The sequence below is a fragment of the Stegodyphus dumicola genome, chromosome X1 (genome assembly GCF_044657685.1).
Source record: "Stegodyphus dumicola isolate Sdum_Otavi_A_Nest chromosome X1, ASM4465768v1".
NCBI lineage: Eukaryota > Metazoa > Arthropoda > Arachnida > Araneae > Eresidae > Stegodyphus > Stegodyphus dumicola.
Window position 1 is genome coordinate 227931341 of NC_140780.1, and position 25921 is coordinate 227957261.

A 25921-nucleotide genomic window follows, 5' to 3' on the forward strand; every position below is an offset into this window, starting at 1 on the left:
AACTATAATTTAGCACGTATTTTAGTACTAATTAAATTTAATAAGTCAAGTATTTATATTAAATTTATATTTCATTAGATGAATCTACTTTAGATTAATATATTTAGATGAAATAAAATAATGAAACATTGCAAAATAAACCTTATGCGGATTTCAGATTCTTAAAAGGGCAGATTTAGTCTCTTTTCTTTCTAAAAGTAGCACTGATGAACTATGAAAAAGATGCTAAAACGACCACGTCTAAAAGCGGTCATATCATGACGTTTCAGCGACGTCGACAAATTGCCAAGATTGCCGGCAAATATTTTGCGTCTTCGCAACGCTGTAAAGATGACGTAAAACTATGACCACTTTGCAACCTCTCGGACCAGTTTGCAACGTCGTGTGCTACACGTTTACAGTCGTCGAAAAACTACGACAAATACGCTGAAACAATGAGCAGAACAACATTCAGGCCATCAGGCTATACCGGTGAAGACAGCTTCACGGCAAAGCACCAGGGTACAGCTCGCGACTCGGTTCGGTCGTTCCCGGAGCTCAACACACTCTAAGATAAAACTCGACGATGCACTACGAGATTCTCGACACTAGACTGACGATCAACTCTCTAGATGAGACACTGACGGACTGACTGACTAACTCCGCATGCAGGCAGGATTTATATAGCTTTTGGGCTGCCTTCGAGAACATCCTGGTCCAAACAGGTAAGTATTCGTTCTAGAAGGTTCTCCATCCGTCTATAACATATCATCAGTTTTGTTTCCAAATGTCGCCAAAGGGCGATTTCGTGCCAAATATGGGGACCCTGCCTTTCCTTGTACTTTCTGGCAACCCTAAACCAACCTTCGGGGAAGCTATGCTATCGCAGCTGGACATTTCGTAACAATATAAACTTTTTAAGCAACCTTTATTGAAATGACGCTTCTGATTTAATAATTTTTATTCTTATCTGTCTTATTTCTTACAATGTGCTGAAAAAGCATTCTCTAAGACTATTTAAAAAGGAGAACCTTTTATAATGCGATTAGAGTTTACATTGCTTGACACTATTACAGTCTAGACAGCGGTTCTCCGTACCATCTAAACAAAAATTGAAATCTTTAGTATCACCACTACAAAGTACTGCTACAACCCTCATTCTTGAACAAAGCTCAGATTGCATAAATTTACGAGTGTTAGAGAAAAAACTCAATCAGGATGTTGGGGTTTTAATTTTTGAATTTAATAGTTAAAATACTTTGCTTCTTTGCGTACCACCTATTTTTCTCTTGCGTACCACAGTTTGAGAACCCCTGGTCTAGAAAAACGTGTAAATTTACAATGCATTATGTTTACCTACAAAATTATGCTTAATACCCTCTCCAGGTTTATTGATAACAACTGACATATCCCTTTCTTTCTATAGGCTATAATGGAAGTGAGGAAGAAAGAACACTCTTTCAACAGGAATGGAAAACAGCAAAATCCATTGTTCTGAAAGAGAACAAGAAATTAAATGATGCGTATCAAAAACGTAGAAAAACCTATTTTATTAAATTAACGCTATTATTATTTCAATATCATTCCTTTCAGTAAAGAATGTCTGATACAATCTAAGTTTCTAATTTCAGATGGATTTTTGAAGAAAAGCTCATTTGATGAAGGGCAAAATTTATTAAAGAATGACTCGAAGCCTGATGTTTCCCTTCTAATAAAAGACTGTGCTCTTATATTAGAGCACATCAAACGAAAATTCAAGCGGTGGTAATTATTCCTTCAACTAATTATTTATTGATTTCTTGTTAACAGAGAAATTAAAATACACAAATTTATTTTCATGTAAACTTGTGCTTGTGTACATACAAATAGACATCATATTCTTAGAGAAGTATTTCAAAATAAAATCGGAATGAAAATTTCTTTTTTAATATCCAAAATGTCGAGCAAATGGTTAGCCTAAAGCTTGGAAGCATTTTCTTTATTGTCCAAAAGTAGTACTACAAGCATCATTTCTCTTTATTATCTTTTTAACTTTGTTCTTGGGGGCGGGAATATTATAATGCTCTTAACCTGGCGTCATATTTAATTTTACTTCAAAACATTTCATCAAGAAAAACTGAATGAAATAATAATTACGGCGTTTTAATATCTTCGAATTTTTAAAAGATTTACAATGATTAAAATACATCCAATTTTGTGTATGGCTTTCTAATATTTCATTATGCCTGCTACTAGTGCTGCTACTTATATTTCTGGCCTAATAATGAAAAAACAAATGTTATGATCGAAATTGTTTTTATTGTTTTTCAAAATATTCTTCATGAAGATCAATACACTTTTGCATGCATTTGAACCAATTTTCAAAGCACTTTTCTCATTCCGATTGAGGTAACTCCACAACATGCGTTTTGAATGCATCAACCGCTTCTTCGGGTGTCGCAAACCGCTGACCACGTAATTTATTTTTGGTGTGCGGGAATAAAAAAAGTCATTGTGTGCCAAATCAGGGCTGTACGGCGGATTACCTATCAATTCGATGTCTTGGTCCGTCAAAAATTCCTTTGTTTGATCCGATGTGTGAGAGCTCACATTGATGAAGAATGATTCTCTTTTGTTGTTTTCGAATTTTTCTGATAAGTTCTGGCAAACAAATGGTCGTTGACCGTCCTGCGTTGCTCTAACGCCACTGTCGCCACGTGACCGGAAAAGCCGAAAAAACCGAAAATCGTTCCCTTCGATGTGCTTCTTCCGCGAACAACTTTTGTTGGATTTGGCTTGTCTTGGAAGACCCATGCAGTCGACTGCCGTTTTGTTTCGGGCTCATATGCATAGTTCCATGATTCACCACTGGTGTAGATGTTATACACAGCCTTTGATGCACCTTGAAAGTATTTTTCAAACATTTCCTTGCGCCAATCGACACGAGTCTTCTTTTGAGCTTTTGTCAGATTATATGGCATCCAACGCGAAAAAATCATTTTATGGCCAAAGGCTCATGTAATATTTTATTGATGCTTGTCATACTAATGCCCGAAGATACCTGTATGTCACATGACGATTTTGCTTTATCAGTTTACACGCATCATCGATATTTTCTGGCACAACAACCGATTTTAGACGACTTTCACGGAATTCGTCCTGGATCGAACGTCGACCACAATTGAATTCGTTATACTAGTTTTTACAGTACTGTAGGATGGTGCTTTATCGCTGTATATATACAATAATATACTTAATTCTTTAGAATTGAGTTCATCGAAGAACTCTTGTCTTGATGATCCACGTCGAAAGTTGTGAAAAATAATCGCACGAAAATGTCTACGAGTCAATTCCATTTTCTGTCCGAAATAAATTTTTCAATTTACTGTAAATAACACAAATCACGCTAAAACGGCAAAACGTTCTGAAGAAGTTACGGTTAAAAATGTCAAACTTTCGATTGGAATTATATGCGGTCACCTGGCAACATTTACTGTTGCCAAGGCCGGAACAATAAATAGAAACTTTCGTATCTGCATAGAGATATGTTAGATATACTGTTTCACTGAAGTTCACTTTTTAGATGTAAAAGAACTTGCATGTTATTTAGATCTGAGTTTGCAAATGCGGGATTTTATAGTTTCCTTAAATGTATTATAAGAGTGAAGTGGGTTTTCTCAATAATCTGAGAAAAATTCATTTTACTTTTTATTTTTAACGTGTTTTTCAAAAACCCCTGCTTATCTCATATGTCTGTTTAATTTGTTTTTACTACAAGCTGACTTTTGTTGTGAGCTTATTCATTGTGTATGTTATTATATTGTGTAAGGCATAAATATACCACGAATTTCATTAACACTTGCTTTGTATGTTCCTTTTAAACTATCTATAATATTAAAGTATATTGTGAATTGGTAAAATATCGTGTTATTACTTAATTTTCTCCTTTCTAATTTTACTATATAAAATGTATACAATAACGAAAAAGATAAAATAAAAAAAGTTTATCCGCTTTTTTAATTTTCTTTAATAATTATACCTCTTTAGCTGATGTTTTTGCATTGGAGTAAAATTAATCATTAATTTCGTTTTTTAGATCTGATTATTTGAGGTCTTCTGTATTTCCCTAAAATTTTTCTAATAAGTGGCTTTTCTGTAGCTAGGTTTCAAAGTGTCCAATATTTCTGTTATTTACTTATTTCGAATAATTAGCTTGCCTTAACAATTTCATTTCAAGCTAGAAAGTGGCTTAGTTAACTAATCTCTTTTCCGTGTATTGCATATTCTTAAATTTTTATATTCTTAAATATATATATATATATATATATATATATATATATATATATATATATATTAAATATATATATATATATATATATATATATTAAATATATATATATATGCCGTAACAAAATGAAACGTTTAATCGAAGGTAGCTGCATGAGGCCCGTGATAAAGATGTGAAAATCATGATGCATTTTGGTGATTGTTAAAAAGCGACAGAACTTTCATAACAATGCCCCCATGAAGATCGGTTTCTAACTTAGAATAAGCAATCCTCATAAATGTACGGGTGCCGCTAAAAGTTTGGTTCTAAATTCCTGTTCTGATAAGTTTCTGTTATACTTTTGATACGCAGCCTTTGAATGCCCAAAGCGCTGACACTGAAAATATTGCGTAGGATTCGCCACATACGGTAGCACGAGACAATATAGATAGCCAGCTTTTTATGTGATTTGGAAGTTGAGGGGTGTTAAAGGTTGGAATAACCTGTTTAATATCAATTAATTTTCGCTTCCTCGTATTTTAATACTACGCGTACCGCAAACATTCTGCTCAGCAAGCTCGGCAGTGAATTCTTCTTTGGAGATTGTCAATAGGTCGACTTCTTATATCACGCCACGACTGAAATTCAAACTGTTGTGTGCAGATACCGACCCAGCACTTTCTTCCATTTTTTGAAATTGTAAGAAAGGTCTTGGATTGATTAGCAGAAACAGTTTCTATTAAAAACATCACCGGAGCATAAGCGTTTAGTTGATTTGGATTCTTCAGCGAAGGCTTACATATATTTTTGAACATGGAAAAGTGAAATTTTACACGCAATTCAGGAGATCCTGTCACAACCAAGAACGAGGAAAGGTGACATTTTACCCAATTCAGCAGAACCTATCATAACCAAGAACGAGGAAAGGTGATATTTTATGCAATTCAGCTGATCATGTCATAACCAAAAATCATTTTATTTAGATTTACAAATTTAGTTTTCTAAAATCGTTTCAGTTGTTCGAGGTCTTTTACTTGAAGATTCAGTAACACTTTATTAAGGTATGATAGCGATTTGTGCATCCACATTGTAAGAAGGAGTAACTTCTTACGAAGTAGTAAAGTAAGTGTAAGAAGAATTATAAGAAGTGTCTCCTCTCATCCCGGAGTCCAAGAAGTAGACGCACATTTGTGCGCTAGGGCTAGCAGGAGAAATAGCATAGAAAATACGGGCTAGCATAGAAAATACGGGTTCACCGACACGCGGTGTGCGGTGTGGGCGTGGCCAACGACGTCACGCAGAAGGCGGGGCCAAAGGGAACGTCATCACACTAGGAGGCGTGGTTTCGAGTGGAGTTGAGTTGTTTTTAGATTGCTGATTGAGTTGTAGACCTCCTGCTTCTCATTTAAAGTTAGTTTTTTTTAATTGGCAACGGGGTCATGGCGTCCTCTAGGGATGAAAAATGAAAATAATCTGTTTAGGAATTGCTCATGGCGTCCTCTACGGACGAAAAAAGAAACTAATTTATTTTAGAAATTTCTTTTTTTTTAAAAAAAATATTCTATTATTCAAAATATAGAATTGAACTCTCAAACAAAATATTTCACCAGCTCAGTAGTTTGAAGATTTTAACCACTAAGCTGATGTGATACATTCAGATTCAGGTAAAAAAGCCTATTTAAGAAAATGGAATTTGAATCGACTCATCAATTTATTCTGATACTTTTATCCTTTCTAGTTTTCCATGAAACTTTAACTTATTTCTCAGGTTTTCTGTTTTCATAATAACATATTCATTTACTGTCACATTTTTTAATACTTAACGTTTCTAATTTATTTGTAATATTTTATTTAATTTCCACATACTATTTTTTTCATACCTTTCATAAATTTCAGAATACCTGATTTTTAACTTATACGTTATATTTCACAAACGTTCCCGCACGTGCTGTTTATTTGTTACATTACTTAATTTTAGATGCAATTTCACACTTTTTTTAACGTTATAATGTTCAATATATTCTGAATTTTAACTTCATTTACTTTTTTTAAACCATTCTAGTATTCTATACACACTTTAACTTAGTGGTATGAAATTGTATTTAAAAAGAAACGTTTATTTTTCATGATCTTAGTTCTTTTACTAAATTTTCTACAGAATTTCTAATTTCTTTCACGTGTTTAACAATATCTTCCTTACATTACCGAATATTTAAAAAAAAAACTTAAGTCTATAACTGTTAATTGCTTTTCTTACGTTCATGATTTCCCTTCTGTGTTTATATTTCTTAATTCTAGCTTAACTTATTTATTATAATGTTTTTATTTCTGTCTCATCACTCGTAATTCCAAAATTTTATCCCTTTTTATTCATTTTAACGATATGGATTGTTTTCATTTACTCCATATTCAAATATTTCCTTACAATTTTTATAGTACTTGTTTTATTCCTCGATCATAATAGATCATCTACAGGTTTTACTCAGAAATTTCCATTCACAACTTTACAGTTTAATACCATTTATATCTAAATGTATTTCTTTCTCATATAGTTTTATGGTCTTCAAAGTTTCTAACATCATATTTAGTTTTAAATTCCGATTACCTTTAAGTGTGTTGATAATTTTCATTTCTAATTTTACAACCACGTTCATTGTTTCGTCCACACATACCAAAATATTTCTTACATTTTCTGATATTTAGTCTATGTCATATTTCAGTACTTCAAATGAATTTACCCTGCTCACACTATTATTTTTTCATGTTTTAGAGACACTAACTATACTAATTTTACTATTTTTCCTGCACTAATTGCATCTATGTCAGCACTCATGATAAACTAGCAACTGTTTTGCATCACATGCATAAAGAAATTCTTAAAACCAACTTTTTCAATATCGTACTCAAATTACTGTTTTCCAGATGGGAATTACCAGTATTCTTTGGTTTTACTCTGTTACATCTTTTTAAATTTTAACATCTTACTTTTAATTCTAACATACATCTTTTAAACAGTTTTTTCTTTTAATGATAGCCTTACCTTATTTGTTCAAATTAATTCTTTCATTCACCTTCTTTACTACCTTTCAGTACCTTCATAATTCACTATGCAAACGCAATGTCTTTCACTGACATTCTGCTTAATAATACCACAAGTCTCCTTAATTGACAAAAAGCGAATTATTTCTCATTTCAAAATAGAACTACTATATTTTTGCACAAACATTACCTTTATCCATTCAAGCCACCCCTTAACCTGTAACTGACGTAGCGATAGGAAAGGAGATTCTTATCATATGCTCTTTCGACATTTGAGGTTTCTAGAACTTCTTTGACAAGTATATCAATACCATCAGAAAATATACTTAACACTTTTACCCAGTTTAAAGGCAACATACTGTTATAAGAATGGTTTTAGTTAAATTTATAACACAAATAAACGCATTTTGTGTTAAATAGGCATAAACATTTAGATTCAGAATATTTCTTTTTAATCCGATGTAAGACTTGAATTTCATTCATGATACGGATTGTCTCTTGATTTTCTTTTTGTTTACCTTACACTAATAGAAAATTTTTATTTTACAAGTTCAGCTTTTAATGAAATAGAAATAAAAACTACGATACACCTGCTGTTTTTAAGAAAAGGAACTTTGATATATTTCTGGAAATGTAAATGCTTTTAGAGTTTTCTTTCAATAACGTTGATTTTCATTACTTTACTAACTTCAATAATTCTCTTATTAGCTAATATGAATGAAAGAAGATTGTCAAAAACGTGACACAGTATAATTCTTACGAACATATGTACCTTTACCAGCATACAGATATTACCGATTAAAATGAAGAAAGATACAGATATTTTACTCCAATCTACATTAAATTAAAAAAAATATTTAAACTCTCATACATTCCAAAGAATAAACGAAAACTCAATAGATATTGTCATGTTTGTATATATGAGATAAAAGTTTTATGAATGGTATTTAAAGTAATGCTTAGAACTTCATAAAAGCGAACATTCACTATGTTAATACACATATCATCAGTTATTTACATTAATCAATGTAATATTAATCATTACATGTACTATATGCATATATATTTAAAGTTTAATTGTCTTACAATTGAATAATTAACTATTGAGAGAAAGAGGTTCATATCTTACCCTATTTAATTCACATGGAACAAATTTTTCCATCAACCACATTGAACCACGTTTATTAAATTCGCCAAAGCTCTTTTATTTCTTCATTTTCACACTCACGACACATTTTAAATGTAACTATTGATTACCATTTCAAACACCGATATCATAACTCAGTGTAAAACTACATCATAACTCATTTTTTCCCTACTAACTACAATTTTATATATTCAAGAAGTACATCTAAGACATGATCATTTTCTATGTTCTAGCAAATCGATTCAATTGCGAACATACTATTAAGACTTGCGATTTTAGAAGACTTGCATGTTTTAACGATGTCAACGTTTCTTCGTTTTTGTAAGATTCGTATCAAACCATGTCGCATTCAAATGTGGTGTAAGAGATTACTTTTTCTTTTAAACACTTGTAAACAATGGATGCAATTTATAAGAAGAGAAGTATCATGCTGTTTCAAATCATCATCATCAACATATTTCTGTTTCTTTTGAGACCAGCAAAAATTAAAAAAAAAAAAAAAAAAGATTCGTGAGATTTTCTTCAAATTCTGTTTTACTTGAAAAAATGTCCGAACATTCAATACGATGTAAAGATTCATATTGTTTTAAATTCTTATGCTCACTAAATATTTTTTATCACGATTTACTCTTAAAAGTAACTTTATAAGTTTTCATATCCTTTTTACATGAAAAGAACTTGTGATTATTCACTACAAAATTCTAAGACGAGAAGCTTCGCGACTTTTCAAACTACAAACTTAAATTTCTTAGGACATACACTGCATCTGATGTTTCTTTCATGAGATTTCAAATATCTCTTCAGATTACTCGTATTCAAGAAACCTTACAAATATATCACATAAGTTCAGCGAATAATCGCTTCATAAACTCTTAAATTTTCAACACGAGTGAATCACTTGAAGCATATACTGCACTGTAAACATACAATACTTAAAAAAATTGTTATAAAAAATAAAAATACATTCATTTCACCAAGAAGCTTTTCTATTTAAATACATTTATTTATTTCCAAAGAACAAGTTTCTGTATTATACATAAAATATACTTAGAATTTTCTTTCATTAGTTAATATCAAATTAACAACAATATCCATTTACTGATATTTGATATACATGTTTGCTTTAAAATTAAAACTAAAATTTCAATATATTTCTATTAAAAAAACATAAGGAAAAAAAAATACTCATAACATCAACCAAAGACAGAAATTTAAATAGAATAGCTGTACTTATATTAGTGCATTTTTATAATCTTCATAACATTTCGATTCAAAAAACCTATTACAAAATAAATGAAACATTTTTTTCTGCCTTAAAGAATCTCTTATATTTTTAAAATTAATACATAAAAATATATCTTCCCCAATATATTTAATTCTATCCTCAACAGTTATTATAATGCAATCATGTCTTGTTTGTGAAGGATGATTTACAATACAACCTTCGCATTTAAATAGTTTTTTAATCACTGAATTTAATTCAGTTTTGATAGAGTTTATGAGTTCTTTAAAAAGTTCATCATCATCACTTACCATATCCGAACAATTGTTTTTACATTTGATTTGCAACGGTAAAATAATTTCAAAAATACCTTTATATAAAGTATTAGATACATCAGGAATAATTTCTTTCAATTTTTTTAAAATATCACAGTTTACTTTTAGGTATGTAGGTTTTAGTTTAAAAGAATTTTCATCTTGTTTAAAAACTTGTTGAAAAATACACTCACCTTCTATGTTAAAAACTACCAACTCATTATTGCAAATGATGCTGGCAGTCGTATAGACAAGATTAAATTCATATATTTTTGAGGAAAATTCTTGCCATGTTGCAGGAGTTATAACAACACCGCGTGTAGTAGGGTATAATATTTTATTTTGTTCCACACATTCACGTAGATGAATGTTCATTCTGTTTTCAAACTGATTTATGGACACAAAATATCCCCAACCAAGAGTCCACTGTGCAATCAACTTCGAACTTTCTTTTTTCTGTTCTCGATTATTCGGCATGAAGATATTTTCAGGAACAGACTTCATATAGTGGGCAAACCAGTCATCCTCTGGAAGTTCATCCTCATTATCTTCCAAGCGTCGTTTTTTAATTTTCGAAATTTTTATGTTTCGGAATGTGATACTAATTCTAGGATCTTTAACGTCAGGTTGAGAGGGTATTCCGTGCATCCAAAATTGATTCGTTGGGGGTTTCATTACAAGGAGAGTTCCATGAGTTAAGTCCACGCTTCGAGATGTGAAATTTGGCCTGGTAAATACCATTTGACGTTTTGAACCTGAATTGATGATAGGTATATCACTTTCAGGTTCGAGACAAGTTTCATTGTCTTTATGCGTTGAAATTTTCGCCACTCCGTCAGGATAATAGTTCAATAAAGCAAAATTATATTTTTTCCCAGTTATCGTTTCAACATAATCTTTTATATTTAGAAGAGTTTGAGTCCATGGTTCTGCACAAATGCTCGTTCCAGAGAATTCGTAACTAAGTCCTTCATCGCCAAAACCGAGTACTTTTCTTCGTGGAACATACTGAGTCCCATTAATTTCAAAACTAATATTTTTAAAATCATAATTTGATAGTTCATCTAGCAAAATATCAGCTTCATTTCGTGAATAAAATTCTTCGTATAATTCCACATTTAACTCTGTATCACATATATTCCTCATATTCGCTTCTGAATCTAACGACAATTCTGAATGATATAGAAATACGTAGCATTCTTAAATAGCAAAAATTATCTAAAACATACATTAACGAAATGATTTCATCAACATTTATCGTAATACATTCTTGTCATGTCTTGTTTGTGAAGCCAGTCTTTCCGGCGTCATATGTGTAAAAATAATCATGATAGGATAGTGGGAAAGAGTTACACTGTCCTAATGTTGTTATTCTGAACCTCGATATTACATATATGCATAAGGAGAATCTTAAAAGCATCATCCACTTATCATGATAGAGTTGTAACGTTGCGCGCCTCCAACTTGCACGCAACCAAGAGGTGACTGTGACAACTGGATAAAATACAGAATCTTGTGAAGGGTTTAAGTCCCTTTTTATTCAACGTAATAAATTACAATTGCGTGCTCTTGACGCTCACAGACTGCGCCTACTTGGCGGTCAAATAAAAATAATAACCTGAAAAGAAACTAAAGACAAGATTCTAACTACGAGGCTCTCTAAAATAACTAACTCACCGCGCTTCACAATACCGATGCTAATTCAGCAGACTTGAAGCTCACTTGAACGATTAACACTACTTCCCGCCAAGCACATAGGCCGAAACGCGGGGTTCTTCAATTTCTCGCTAACTACCTCCGCGCTCGTGAAGTAAGAATATCACCCACCGAACTCCTTTTCTTCTATTTAAATCATGATACTTCCGCTGATAATTTGATTCCTTGCGCGTTCTACTAAAATTTACATATTCTGGCATTGGCAGTTCCAGGGGAAAGTAAGGCTTGACAGGAAAGATAGTTTAAACTTAAAATAAATGTTAGTTAAAATAAATATAAACCCTACATTTGCCGCTGCCAGAATTTGGAAAACTTGGAAGCAGGTCCTACAAACGACCTGTTGTAAGTTTCTCTAATTCTGAACTACTGGCGAGAACCTCGTTTACACAAAAAAAAAAAAAAAAATCTTATGTAACAAATTGTATACTAAAATTCTGTTGCTCGTTATAAAGCTCTCTTTTTACAGCAACTTTTCCTGGACTTCATCAATCAATCTTGGTCTTTCCTTCCAGCATCTGGAAGGAATAAGTATCAGTATCTTTCTACATACATTATAATTTACACTTTCTTGACACAATAAATTTTTGTTTTTAACGATTCGTTTTTCTTAGTTATTGCTTACTTCACATTCATTCAATTTTTCAAGCATTAATTTAACTTTACCCTGGCTCTCCACCGTGTGTGGTGTCAAACGGGAATATTCGTGTTTTAGTCTTACAACACTTCCCCTAACCACCATGATTTGTTAGAATTCAACGACCAAATAGACACATCTTACTCGACATTCTACAACTCAATGAGCTACTTTAATATTCTTAAAAATTCAAATGTAGGTGGAGAACCCTACAAAACACATTCATTCTAACTTCCCCCTCATTCATCTTTAAACATGCAGGCTTTCGCTCTAAAGCATGACTTTATCTACAATTTAATACTTAAATTTTGACTTCATTGCTTTTAAGCATTCACTTTTAGCATCTACAATTTTATGCTTCTAGACTAAATTCTACTTTTACATAACATTCAAGTATTTACGTACATTTACAAAATTTTAATACATATGATTTTTACAATTTACCATAAAATGAATAAGAGAAAATAAATTTTTACTTTACTCATTCTTCGCCAAGCTGGCGGCACTGAAACAAAAATTCTTATTAGTACAAGAATACGAAGTTATTTTTATCTTCGGCCAAATTTTGGCTTTAACATAACAGAAATAGTCTTTCGACCAACAGAAAATGCTTGTTTTTAGCTTTTACACTTGAAGAAAATAATACTTTTGCCTTAGCTAAATAAAGTAAAACAAAACTAAGTCTCAACCGAGACATATTGACTTTCGTCAAAACATAGAACTTCATACTTATGCATAACATTTCGGAACAAAAGAGAAAAAAAATTTATAGAAGGTTTTAACTTATCTTTGAGTTTTCGATGCTTGAAACTCCGTCATACGTTTTTGGCAAAATTGGTCCCAAGTTAGAAGTTTCATGGATGTTAATCTTCTCCTTACTGCCCTCCGAGTGTCGTCCACATTGCTTTTTCTTTTGCGTCCTCTACATGCTGGCCTCTTGGCGGAGTAATCGTCTGGTTGTTGTCCTTCCCGTTTCTCCTTGGGATGGCTGGTCTTGACGTCCTCCGGTCTGGAGTCGTTCTTGAATTTCTTCTGTTCGTCGTATTTTTGTGCCTTCTGTTGGCGTTTCAGTTTCCAAAACGGCGGCCTTGCTGGCACCTGATTCTGTGGCCGTATGCGCGTTTTCCTTGATGTGTAATTTCTCCTGCTATCCTTTGTAGGTGGTGTTTTTCTCTTTACCACGGTTTCTTTACCCGGTTCATCTGTATTTTTGTTTTTCTTAAACGCTGGAGTTTGAAAATCATTTTTTCTTTTTGATACCGAAGTCCGGGTTGTAGAAGTGCTAGGTCTCTCTTCACTTCTCTGTTTCTTGGGTGGTGGAATAGTTGTTGTAGTGTTTGAACCTTCTACTTCGTTTAGACTTGAGTCCTGCAAGAAACTTTTAAGGATTTCAAAATCATTTGGATTATAGTATTTTTTCACCTGGTCGGGACTTGCTTTACAGATTTCCCCTCTGTCGTTCTTAAGATATAATACTACCCCTTTGATTTCCTGAATTACATAGGGGCCTTCAAACTTTGGAGCTAGCTTTGCCATAAAATTGTCTGGGGCACTTGATAAAGAAAATTTCCACTTCAATACTTTATCCCCAACTTTAAAATCTGCTTCACGGCGTTTTCTATCATAATAAAGTTTCTGCCTATTTCTTGCCGTATCCGAGGTTTTAAGCGCCTGATCAATCAGCTTTTGCACATCTTTTTGTTTAAACTCCTGCTCTCTTTGTTGCAAAAAGAATAATTTATATAAAGGCGTAATTAACTTTCTGCCTAAAAATAATTCTGCTGGAGTTTTTTCCGTAGTATCATGATGTGCTGTTCTTAAAGCATAAGCTAATTCATTTATGTAGCCATCCCAGCGCTTGTGATGTGTGCTCACGTAACTGCGAATTATTTTTACTATGTTTTTATTAACTCTTTCTGCTATGTTAGCCTGTGGTCTATACGGAACCATTTTGATATGGCGTATGCCAAGTCCATTGCATATGTTTTCAAATATTTGACTAATGAATTGTTTTCCGTTATCGCTAATGACTTTTATCGGTGCACCGTATTTTAAAATGTATCTGTGTAAGAATGCATCTGCGACTGTTTTGGCTGACGCGCGTTTAAGTGGAACAATTTCTATCCATTTTGAAAAATGATCTACTATTACTAAAAGAAAACGATTTTTATTTAACTCGCTCTGGGGGAAGGGACCAAGAAGATCTATGCCTAAAATTTCATTCGGAAATGTAGCGCGAATGCTATTTAAGTACCCGGCCGGGCTGTAATTAATATCATTTATTAACTGACATTGATTGCGGGACCTGACATACGCCGTTACTATTTTGTATAATTGCGGGAAATATACCGCCTCGCGTACCCTTTTTAAAGTCTTTCTGACCCCTAGATGGCACGCTGTTTTTGCTTCGTGCAACTCCTTCAAAATGCTTAATCGAAGCGAGGCTGGGATGACTGGTTTATACTCAAGATTTTCGTTTGTTGTTTTCGTATAGAATAATAAATTATCTATTATTTCATAGTTTTTTGCTCTATTTCTTATCGCATCGATATCTGTGTGTTCAAAGCTTTCGGGGTCTTTCAAAAAAGCATAGATATTTCCAAATTCAGGATCAGCTTTCAGTTCAGTAATAACCGTATCTCTAGAATCTAAAATTTTTGAAGTCAACACAGCGCATTTAAGTTCATTGACTTCCTCGTCCAGTTTTATACGAGAAAGTGCATCAGCTACATTGTTTTCCTTACCCGGTTTATATTTTATTATGATATTATATTCTTGGAGTTTTAAAGCCCATCTTATTAACCTGGGCGTTAGGTTTTTCCCCGAGTAAAGTCTACCAACAGCCGCATGATCCGAAAAGACTGTTACTGGCGATTTGCCGAAATAAACTCGAAATTTGTGTACAGCCATTAATACGGCTAATGTTTCTCTTTCTGTAGCTGTATAATTCCTTTGTCTCTGATTCAATGTTTTACTAAAAAATGCCAGAGGATGGTTATTTTGCATAAGAACCGCACCCACCGCATAGTCTGACGCATCTGCTGCAATTTCCAGGTTTTCGTCCCCCTCCGGGAATTTTAAAACAGGGGCATTAATGAGCGCTTCTTTTAATCTTTCAAATGCTGTGTTAGCTTCGCTGTCCACGTAAATTTACCCTTTTTTCTTTTGATTACTAAGAGTGGTTCAACAATATTAGCGAAATCTTTTATGAAAGATCGATAGTAAGAACATAACCCAAGGAAGGAAGAAAGTTTCTTGGCGGTGTTGGGCAGAGGGAAATTCTTAATAGCTTTTATTTTTGAATCTTGCGTTTCTATACCCTTTTGCGAAATTTTATAACCGAGATATTCAAGTTCTTTAGTTGCGAACTTGCATTTTGAGGCGTTAATTGTAAGACCGGCCTCTTTTAATAATTTAAAAACTTGTTCTAGATCATTAATGTGTTGTTCCAATGTACTGCTCGTTATAATTATATCATCTAGATAAATTAAAGTTGATTTTCCTAGGACAGGCTTTAGAACAATGTCCATAGCTCTCTGGAATGTTGATGGGGCCCCACACAACCCAAAAGGCATGCGTAAAAATGCATAAGTGCCCGATTTTGTTATAAACGCGGTTTTATGTATATCTTCGGGTCTCATAGCTATTTGATAGTAGCCAGACGTTAAGTCCAAAGTAGACATATATCTTGTCGATTTGATCTGTCTAATGATCTCGTCTATAACCGGCAAAGGGTAAACTGGGAATTTGGTAATACTATTTAGTTTTCTGTAATCAATAGCAAACCTCCAAGCCCTTTTATCCGAAGGAGGAAACTCGTTCTTTTTCCTACATAGTACGACTGGACTCGCGTACTCACTATTTATGGGCGTTATTATTTTATTCTTTAACATCTCCTGAATATGTTCTTCGATGATTAAGTCTTTTTGTTTGTCATAACGGTATGGTTTAGTCCTACAAGGTTTTTCGGCATTTAATTGAATCTTGTGCGTCACTATTTGGCAGTTTCCTCGTTTTTCTGAAAACAAATGAGAAAAATTACTCACCACTTGCTGTATTGCTTTCCTTTCATGGTCATTCAGAAGGCTAAGTTCCACCTGAGGTGTCTCCACAGGTTCCACCACCCTCTGGTCCATCTCCAACAGCACGGAACTATCTTGAAAATTTAATTTGGCCCTCGCGGCCCTTAAAAACTCCATACCTAAAATAAGAGAATGTTGCAGATCTTTCACCACAAAAATTAATACTTTGAGACTTTCCTCTTTTACCTGTAAGTTTAATGATAATTTCCCGATGGAGTGACATGTTTTTCCTTGCGCCGCGATAATTTCCGTATTTTTGGTTTTAAATAATCGTACCCTATAAAAATTCTTTTTGAAGAAATTTTCACTCATAAAATTTCCTTCTGCTCCTGTATCGATGAGGGCTTCTACTGGTACATCGCCAACCAGGACTTGTATAATTGGTAGCTGTGAGTTTTTTACGATGACCGTATTTAAATGTCTATTTGAGGGTTTTTTTTAAAACTTCCGGGGTCTGGACCCTCCCTTTCACAGGCCCCTCTACTCGTTTAAAGCTTTCCTTTCAATCTGTGTCTTCTGGGTACGCGGATGTTTATTTTCAAATTTTCTTTTTGGGCCTTGACCTTCGAGTTTCGATGCGTTAGCTTGATAGCTTTTTCCCCCATAAGAGCGATTTCCATTTCTGGTTTCCTCCTTTGAAGATTTCCTTCGGGTACTTTGAGAATATGTTTCCCCTCTCGCTTTTTCCGCTATTCTGCGATTTTGAAACTTCACCTCCAATTCGAAGAGTTCCTGCAATGTGCTTGGGTTTCTAATTTCAAAGTAGTCTTGAACAGCGGGTAACAATCTTGGTAATATTATTTCAATAATCTCCGCATCGGGTTTCTTTCCATACAGCATATCCGTTAGCTTGATTTTTCGTAGAATAAAGTCCGTCAATTCTGCTATATCCCGTTGATAGAAACTATATAGCTCGGCTTCCAGCCATGCGCGATCTTTCACTATGGGGAAGGTTTTTACCAGCGATTTTTTGAAATTTTCAAATGTATACGTCTGGCTTCCAAATTCCCCTAATAAAAATTTGCCTATATTTTTCCACCATAGCGCGGCCTGTCCTCTTAGTGCTGATGAGGCGATGGCAACTTTTTGTCTTTCAGGAACAGGGTAGAGCTGAAAGTGGTTTTCTAGACCTTCTAGAAATACCGCCACCGAATTTTTTCCGTCGAAATGGACGTTTGGCTTGATTGACGCTCTCAAAGTCTGGACCAGGTATCCAAATCCTTCCAACTGGCTTGTCATTTCTTGGTGTTGTCCAGCGGCTTCCATCCAGTTTTCGGCCATTTCAGTTCGATAAGTGTTCTGGCGCCAATGTAACGTTGCGCGCCTCCAACTTGTACGCAACCAAGAGGTGACTGTGACAACTGGATAAAATACAGAATCTTGTGAAGGGTTTAAGTCCCTTTTTATTCAACGTAATAAATTACAATTGCGTGCTCTTGACGCTCACAGACTGCGCCTACTTGGCGGTCAAATAAAAATAATAACCTGAAAAGAAACTAAAGACAAGATTCTAACTACGAGGCTCTCTAAAATAACTAACTCACCGCGTTTCACAATACAGACTTGAAGCTCACTTGAACGATTAACACTACTTCCCGCCAAGCACATAGGCCGAAACGCGGGGTTCTTCAATTTCTCGCTAACTACCTCCGCGCTCGTGAAGTAAGAATATCACCCACCGAACTCGTTTTCCTGCTATTTAAATTATAATACTTCCGCTGATAATTTGAATCCTTGCGCGTTCTACTAAAATTTACATATTCTGGCATTGACAGTTCCAGGGGAAAGTAAGGCTTGACAGAAAAGATAGTTTAAACTTAAAATAAATGTTAGTTAAAATAAATATAAACCCTACAGAGTAATGGAAAATTTCTAATACTCTGATAATCATACGCGAAAGAATGTATTATCTTAAGGTTGTTGTTGCTATTCCAAGTTTGACAATACATACAGAAGTGAAGGAAGACCCTTGATAAGTGCTGCACGTTATCATGATAACGTGAAGTCTACAGCGCTTATCAAGGATCTTCCTTCACTTCTGTATGTACTGTCAAATTTGAATAGCAACAACAACCTTAAGATAATACATTCTTTCGCGTATGATTATCAGAGTTTTAGAAATTTTCCATTACTCTATCATGATAAGTGGATGATGCTTTTAAGATTCTCCTTATGCATATATGTAATATCGAGGTTCAGAATAACAACATTAGGACACTGTAACTCTTTCCCACTATCCTATCATGATTATTTTTACACATATGACGCCGGAAAGACTGGCTTCACAAACAAGACATGACAAGAATGTATTACGATAAGTGTTGATGAAATCATTTCGTTAATGTATGTTTTAGATAATTTTTGCTATTTAAGAATGCTACGTATTTCTATATCATTCAGAATTGTCGTTAGATTCAGAAGCGAATATGAGGAATATATGTGATACAGAGTTAAATGTGGAATTATACGAAGAATTTTATTCACGAAATGAAGCTGATATTTTGCTAGATGAACTATCAAATTATGATTTTAAAAATATTAGTTTTGAAATTAATGGGACTCAGTATGTTCCACGAAGAAAAGTACTCGGTTTTGGCGATGAAGGACTTAGTTACGAATTCTCTGGAACGAGCATTTGTGCAGAACCATGGACTCAAACTCTTCTAAATGTAAAAGATTATGTTGAAACGATAACTGGCAAAAAATATAATTTTGCTTTATTGAACTATTATCCTGACGGAGTGGCGAAAATTTCAACGCATAAAGACAATGAAACTTGTCTCGAACCTGAAAGTGATATACCTATCATCAGTTCAGGTTCAAAACGTCAAATGGTATTTACCAGGCCAAATTTCACATCTCGAAGCGTGGACTTAACTCATGGAACTCTCCTTGTAATGAAACCCCCAACGAATCAATTTTGGATGCACGGAATACCCTCTCAACCTGACGTTAAAGATCCTAGAATTAGTATCACATTCCGAAACATAAAAATTTCGAAAATTAAAAAACGACGCTTGGAAGATAATGAGGATGAACTACCAGAGGATGACTGGTTTGCCCACTATATGAAGTCTGTTCCTGAAAATATCTTCATGCCGAATAATCGAGAACAGAAAAAAGAAAGTTCGAAGTTGATTGCACAGTGGACTCTTGGTTGGGGATATTTTGTGTCCATAAATCAGTTTGAAAACAGAATGAACATTCATCTACGTGAATGTGTGGAACAAAATAAAATATTATACCCTACTACACGCGGTGTTGTTATAACTCCTGCAACATGGCAAGAATTTTCCTCAAAAATATATGAATTTAATCTTGTCTATACGACTGCCAGCATCATTTGCAATAATGAGTTGGTAGTTTTCAACAAAGAAGGTGAGTGTATTTTTCAACAAGTTTTTAAACAAGATGAAAATTCTTTTAAACTAAAACCTACTTACCTAAAAGTAAACTGTGATATTTTAAAAAAATTGAAAGAAATTATTCCTGATGTATCTAATACTTTATATAAAAGTATTTTTGAAATTATTTTACCGTTGCAAATCAAATGTAAAAACAATTGTTCGGATATGGTAAGTGATGATGATGAACTTTTTAAAGAACTCATAAACTCTATCAAAACTGAATTAAATTCAGTGATTAAAAAACTATTTAAATGCGAAGGTTGTATTGTAAATCATCCTTCACAAACAAGACATGATTGCATTATAATAACTGTTGAGGATAGAATTAAATATATTGGGGAAGATATATTTTTATGTATTAATTTTAAAAATATAAGAGATTCTTTAAGGCAGAAAAAAATGTTTCATTTATTTTGTAATAGGTTTTTTGAATCGAAATGTTATGAAGATTATAAAAATGCACTAATATAAGTACAGCTATTCTATTTAAATTTCTGTCTTTGGTTGATGTTATGAGTATTTTTTTCCTTATGTTTTTTTAATAGAAAAATATTGAAATTTTAGTTTTAATTTTAAAGCAAACATGTATATCAAATATCAGTAAATGGATATTGTTGTTAATTTGATATTAACTAATGAAAGAAAATTCTAAGTATATTTTATGTATAATACAGAAACTTGTTCTTTGGAAATAAATAAATGTATTTAAATAGAAAAGCTTCTTGGTGAAATGAATGTATTTTTATTTTTTATAACAATTTTTTTAAGTATTGTATGTTTACAGTGCAGTATATGCTTCAAGTGATTCACTCGTGTTGAAAATTTAAGAGTTTATGAAGCGATTATTCGCTGAACTTATGTGATATATTTGTAAGGTTTCTTGAATACGAGTAATCTGAAGAGATATTTGAAATCTCATGAAAGAAACATCAGATGCAGTGTATGTCCTAAGAAATTTAAGTTTGTAGTTTGAAAAGTCGCGAAGCTTCTCGTCTTAGAATTTTGTAGTGAATAATCACAAGTTCTTTTCATGTAAAAAGGATATGAAAACTTATAAAGTTACTTTTAAGAGTAAATCGTGATAAAAAATATTTAGTGAGCATAAGAATTTAAAACAATATGAATCTTTACATCGTATTGAATGTTCGGACATTTTTTCAAGTAAAACAGAATTTGAAGAAAATCTCACGAATCTTTTTTTTTTTTTTTTTTTTTTTTTTTTTTTAAATTTTTGCTGGTGTCAAAAGAAACAGAAATATGTTGATGATGATGTTTTGAAACAGCATGATACCTCTCTTCTTATAAATTGCATCCATTGTTTACAAGTGTTTAAAAGAAAAAGTGATCTCTTACACCACATTTGAATGCGACATGGTTTGATACGAATCTTACAAAAACGAAGAAACGTTGACATGGTTAATACATGCAAGTCTTCTAAAATCGCAAGTCTTAATAGTATGTTCGCAATTGAATCGATTTGCTAGAACATAGAAAATGATCATGTCTTAGATGTACTTCTTGAATATATAAAATTGTAGTTAGTAGGGAAAAAATGAGTTATGATGTAGTTTTACACTGAGTTATGATATCGGTGTTTGAAATGGTAATCAATAGTTACATTTAAAATGTGTCGTGAGTGTGAAAATGAAGAAATAAAAGAGCTTTGGCGAATTTAATAAACGTGGTTCAATGTGGTTGATGGAAAAATTTGTTCCATGTGAATTAAATAGGGTAAGATATGAACCTCTTTCTCTCAATAGTTAATTATTCAATTGTAAGACAATTAAACTTTAAATATATATGCATATAGTACATGTAATGATTAATATTACATTGATTAATGTAAATAACTGATGATATGTGTATTAACATAGTGAATGTTCGCTTTTATGAAGTTCTAAGCATTACTTTAAATACCATTCATAAAACTTTTATCTCATATATACAAACATGACAATATCTATTGAGATTTCGTTTATTCTTTGGAATGTATGAAAGTTTAAATATTTTTTTTTAATTTAATGTAGATTGGAGTAAAATATCTGTATCTTTCTTCATTTCAATCGGTAATATCTGTATGCTGGTAAAGGTACATATGTTCGTAAGAATTATACTGTGTCACATTTTTGACAATCTTCTTTCATTCATATTAGCTAATAAGAGAATTATTGAAGTTAGTAAAGTAATGAAAATCAACGTTATTGAAAGAAAACTCTAAAAGCATTTACATTTCCAGAAATATATCAAAGTTCCTTTTCTTAAAAACAGCAGGTGTATCGTAGTTTTTATTTCTATTTCATTAAAAGCTGAACTTGTAAAATAAAAATTTTCTATTAGTGTAAGGTAAACAAAAAGAAAATCAAGAGACAATCCGTATCATGAATGAAATTCAAGTCTTACATCGGATTAAAAAGAAATATTCTGAATCTAAATGTTTATGCCTATTTAACACAAAATGCGTTTATTTGTGTTATAAATTTAACTAAAACCATTCTTATAACAGTATGTTGCCTTTAAACTGGGTAAAAGTGTTAAGTATATTTTCTGATGGTATTGATATACTTGTCAAAGAAGTTCTAGAAACCTCAAATGTCGAAAGAGCATATGATAAGAATCTCCTTTCCTATCGCTACGTCAGTTACAGGTTAAGGGGTGGCTTGAATGGATAAAGGTAATGTTTGTGCAAAAATATAGTAGTTCTATTTTGAAATGAGAAATAATTCGTTTTTTGTCAATTAAGGAGACTTGTGGTATTATTAAGCAGAATGTCAGTGAAAGACATTGCGTTTGCATAGTGAATTATGAAGGTACTGAAAGGTAGTAAAGAAGGTGAATGAAAGAATTAATTTGAACAAATAAGGTAAGGCTATCATTAAAAGAAAAAACTGTTTAAAAGATGCATGTTAAATTAAAAGTAAGATGTTAAAATTTAAAAAGATGTAACAGAGTAAAACCAAAGAATACTGGTAATTCCCATCTGGAAAACAGTAATTTGAGTACGATATTGAAAAAGTTGGTTTTAAGAATTTCTTTATGCATGTGATGCAAAACAATTGCTAGTTTATCATGAGTGCTGACATAGATGCAATTAGTGCAGGAAAAATAGTAAAATTAGTATAGTTAGTGTCTCTAAAACATGAAAAAATAATAGTGTGAGCAGTATAAATTCATTTGAAGTACTGAAATATGACATAGTCTAAATATCAGAAAATGTAAGAAATATTTTGGTATGTGTGGATGAAACAATGAACGTGGTTGTAAAATTAGAAATGAAAATTATCAACACACTTAAAGGTAATCGGGATTTAAAACTAAATATGATGTTAGAAACTTTGAAGACCATAAAACTATATGAGAAAGAAATACATTTAGATATAAATGGTATTAAACTGTAAAGTTGTGAATGGAAATTTCTGAGTAAAACCTGTAGATGATCTATTATGATCGAGGAATAAAACAAGTACTATAAAAATTGTAAGGAAATATTTGAATATGGAGTAAATGAAAACAATCCATATCGTTAAAATGAATAAAAAGGGATAAAATTTTGGAATTACGAGTGATGAGACAGAAATAAAAACATTATAATAAATAAGTTAAGCTAGAATTAAGAAATATAAACACAGAAGGGAAATCATGAACGTAAGAAAAGCAATTAACAGTTATAGACTTAAGTTTTTTTTTTAAATATTCGGTAATGTAAGGAAGATATTGTTAAACACGTGAAAGAAATTAGAAATTCTGTAGAAAATTTAGTAAAAGAACTAAGATCATGAAAAATAAACGTTTCTTTTTAAATACAATTTCATACCACTAAGTTAAAGTGTGTATAGAATACTAGAATGGTTTAAAAAATGTAAATGAAGTTAAAATTCAGAATATATTGAACATTATAACGTTAAAAAAAGTGTGAAATTGCATCTAAAATTAAGTAATGTAACAAATAAACAGCACGTGCGGGAACGTTTGTGAAATATAACGTATAAGTTAAAAATCAGGTATTCTGAAATTTATGAAAGGTATGAAAAAAATAGTATGTGGAAATTAAATAAAATATTACAAATAAATTAGAAACGTTAAGTATTAAAAAATGTGACAGTAAATGAATATGTTATTATGAAAACAGAAAACCTGAGAAATAAGTTAAAGTTTCATGGAAAACTAGAAAGGATAAAAGTATCAGAATAAATTGATGAGTCGATTCAAATTCCATTTTCTTAAATAGGCTTTTTTACCTGAATCTGAATGTATCACATCAGCTTAGTGGTTAAAATCTTCAAACTACTGAGCTGGTGAAATATTTTGTTTGAGAGTTCAATTCTATATTTTGAATAATAGAATATTTTTTTAAAAAAAAAGAAATTTCTAAAATAAATTAGTTTCTTTTTTCGTCCGTAGAGGACGCCATGAGCAATTCCTAAACAGATTATTTTCATTTTTCATCCCTAGAGGACGCCATGACCCCGTTGCCAATTAAAAAAAAACTAACTTTAAATGAGAAGCAGGAGGTCTACAACTCAATCAGCAATCTAAAAACAACTCAACTCCACTCGAAACCACGCCTCCTAGTGTGATGACGTTCCCTTTGGCCCCGCCTTCTGTGTGACGTCGTTGCCCACGCCCACACCGCACACCGCATGTCGGTGAACCCGTATTTTCTATCTACTAGCAGGACTATGTGCAATTCGAAGTCCAACAGTCCACTTTCTAGAAAGCAGGCACTCCCGAAGACTTATCACCAAGCCGCCAATGCTAAGGTCGGGAGACCAGCCGTTTGACACCAGTAAGAACAGAAAATAGCATCCCGTTTAGCTGAAGCAGAGTCTAAAGCAATATGTTGGGAATAGTATCTCGCCCCTCAACTCTCACGGCTCTCCTTCCCAACGACACGCACGGCAAAAACCTGGACAGTTTTCTCGCCATTTAAAACTATAAAAAAGTATTATAATCGCATCTCATGACGGGACCCAACCTTTAAATAGGAAAACCACAAGGGAGAAGGTGATAGATAAGAACAGAAAAAAATGAAAGGAGGGAAAATCGCTAGTGCTCCAGGATCGTGACCCCCGTCTCACGAAGAAACTGATTCCCTGAAGGGCTAGGGTATGTGCGGATTGACACACCAAATACTCACAAAAAGTGAGCACCTGAGGGCGGGGTACATCTATAAAATCCAAATCATACAAATGCCGAAGCCGCAAAATGAACAAAAGCACGTAAATTTTGCTTACCTAATTTTCTTGTGAGAATGGGTCTTGACGAAACGCGGTCCAGGATTATTCTGCGGATAGATGAAATTTATTTTACATTGAAAGCACAAGAAAAAGCCCAGAAATACCGCAGGTGGGATGTTCACACCTCGGTTAGCTGCATAAAAATCATTGCATTCAGATTATGTTTGGCTTAGTTGATTATAGCAAAACATACCTTCGTGCCTTCATGGAGCACTTTCTGGGAGAAACTGTCTCGTATACATGTTACACATGGGGAAAACCATGAAAACACCCATGCCTGAAACCCGTTCGGCTGGAATCGAACCCACTTCGGGACTACAAGTGTTCAGCGATTTAATCGCTCTGTCGCTGGTGGACATTCAGATCATGTGACTGTACTAGCATGGGTCGAAGAAAACACTTTTTTAATTTTTCTGTTGCTTATAACTTGGAAAAATTGCATGCCGCCTAGCTAAGCAAAATGAAAACAAAGATTTCAAATCTAATCATATTTTCCTTTCGCGCATCGCTCAAGAAGTTTTGGAAGATGATAAAATTTTAATGCTTTCTTTGTCAATTTCTTTTTAGTTTCTAAACTCACTGCTACAGCAAACGCTACAGGTCCAAATGTTAATTTTGGTGCACGAAGAGCACGAAAAGTTTAAAACCTGTAATTTCAAATTATTTATTGTTTGCTCAAAATGCTCAGAAAACAAAATTTTTTAAAAATAATAACAATACTTCCTAATTTTTGCTACAAACCATTTTAAAATGTGATTATAATTATTAAATATAATGTAACTGTATTGTAAATATTATGTTACTATGTACGCGATAAATGACTCATAAAATTCTCATGTCGTTGACAAAACAAAATAAGAAGAGGAAAAACTCCTAATAAAAGAAATTATTTGTAGAATCA

The 25921-nt window shown here is 32.9% G+C and overlaps 1 protein-coding gene across 1 annotated transcript in view; it reads left to right on the forward strand.

Moving 5' to 3' along the window:
* Window positions 1-25921, forward strand: part of LOC118205098 (immunomodulatory peroxidase-like) — a 143994-nt gene that overhangs the window by 47011 nt on the left and 71062 nt on the right. The window contains exons 4-5 of the mRNA XM_085808731.1: window positions 1406-1513; window positions 1611-1743. Of these exons, the coding sequence (XP_085664857.1) occupies window positions 1406-1513; window positions 1611-1743 (241 nt within the window). The remainder of the gene's footprint in view (window positions 1-1405; window positions 1514-1610; window positions 1744-25921) is intronic.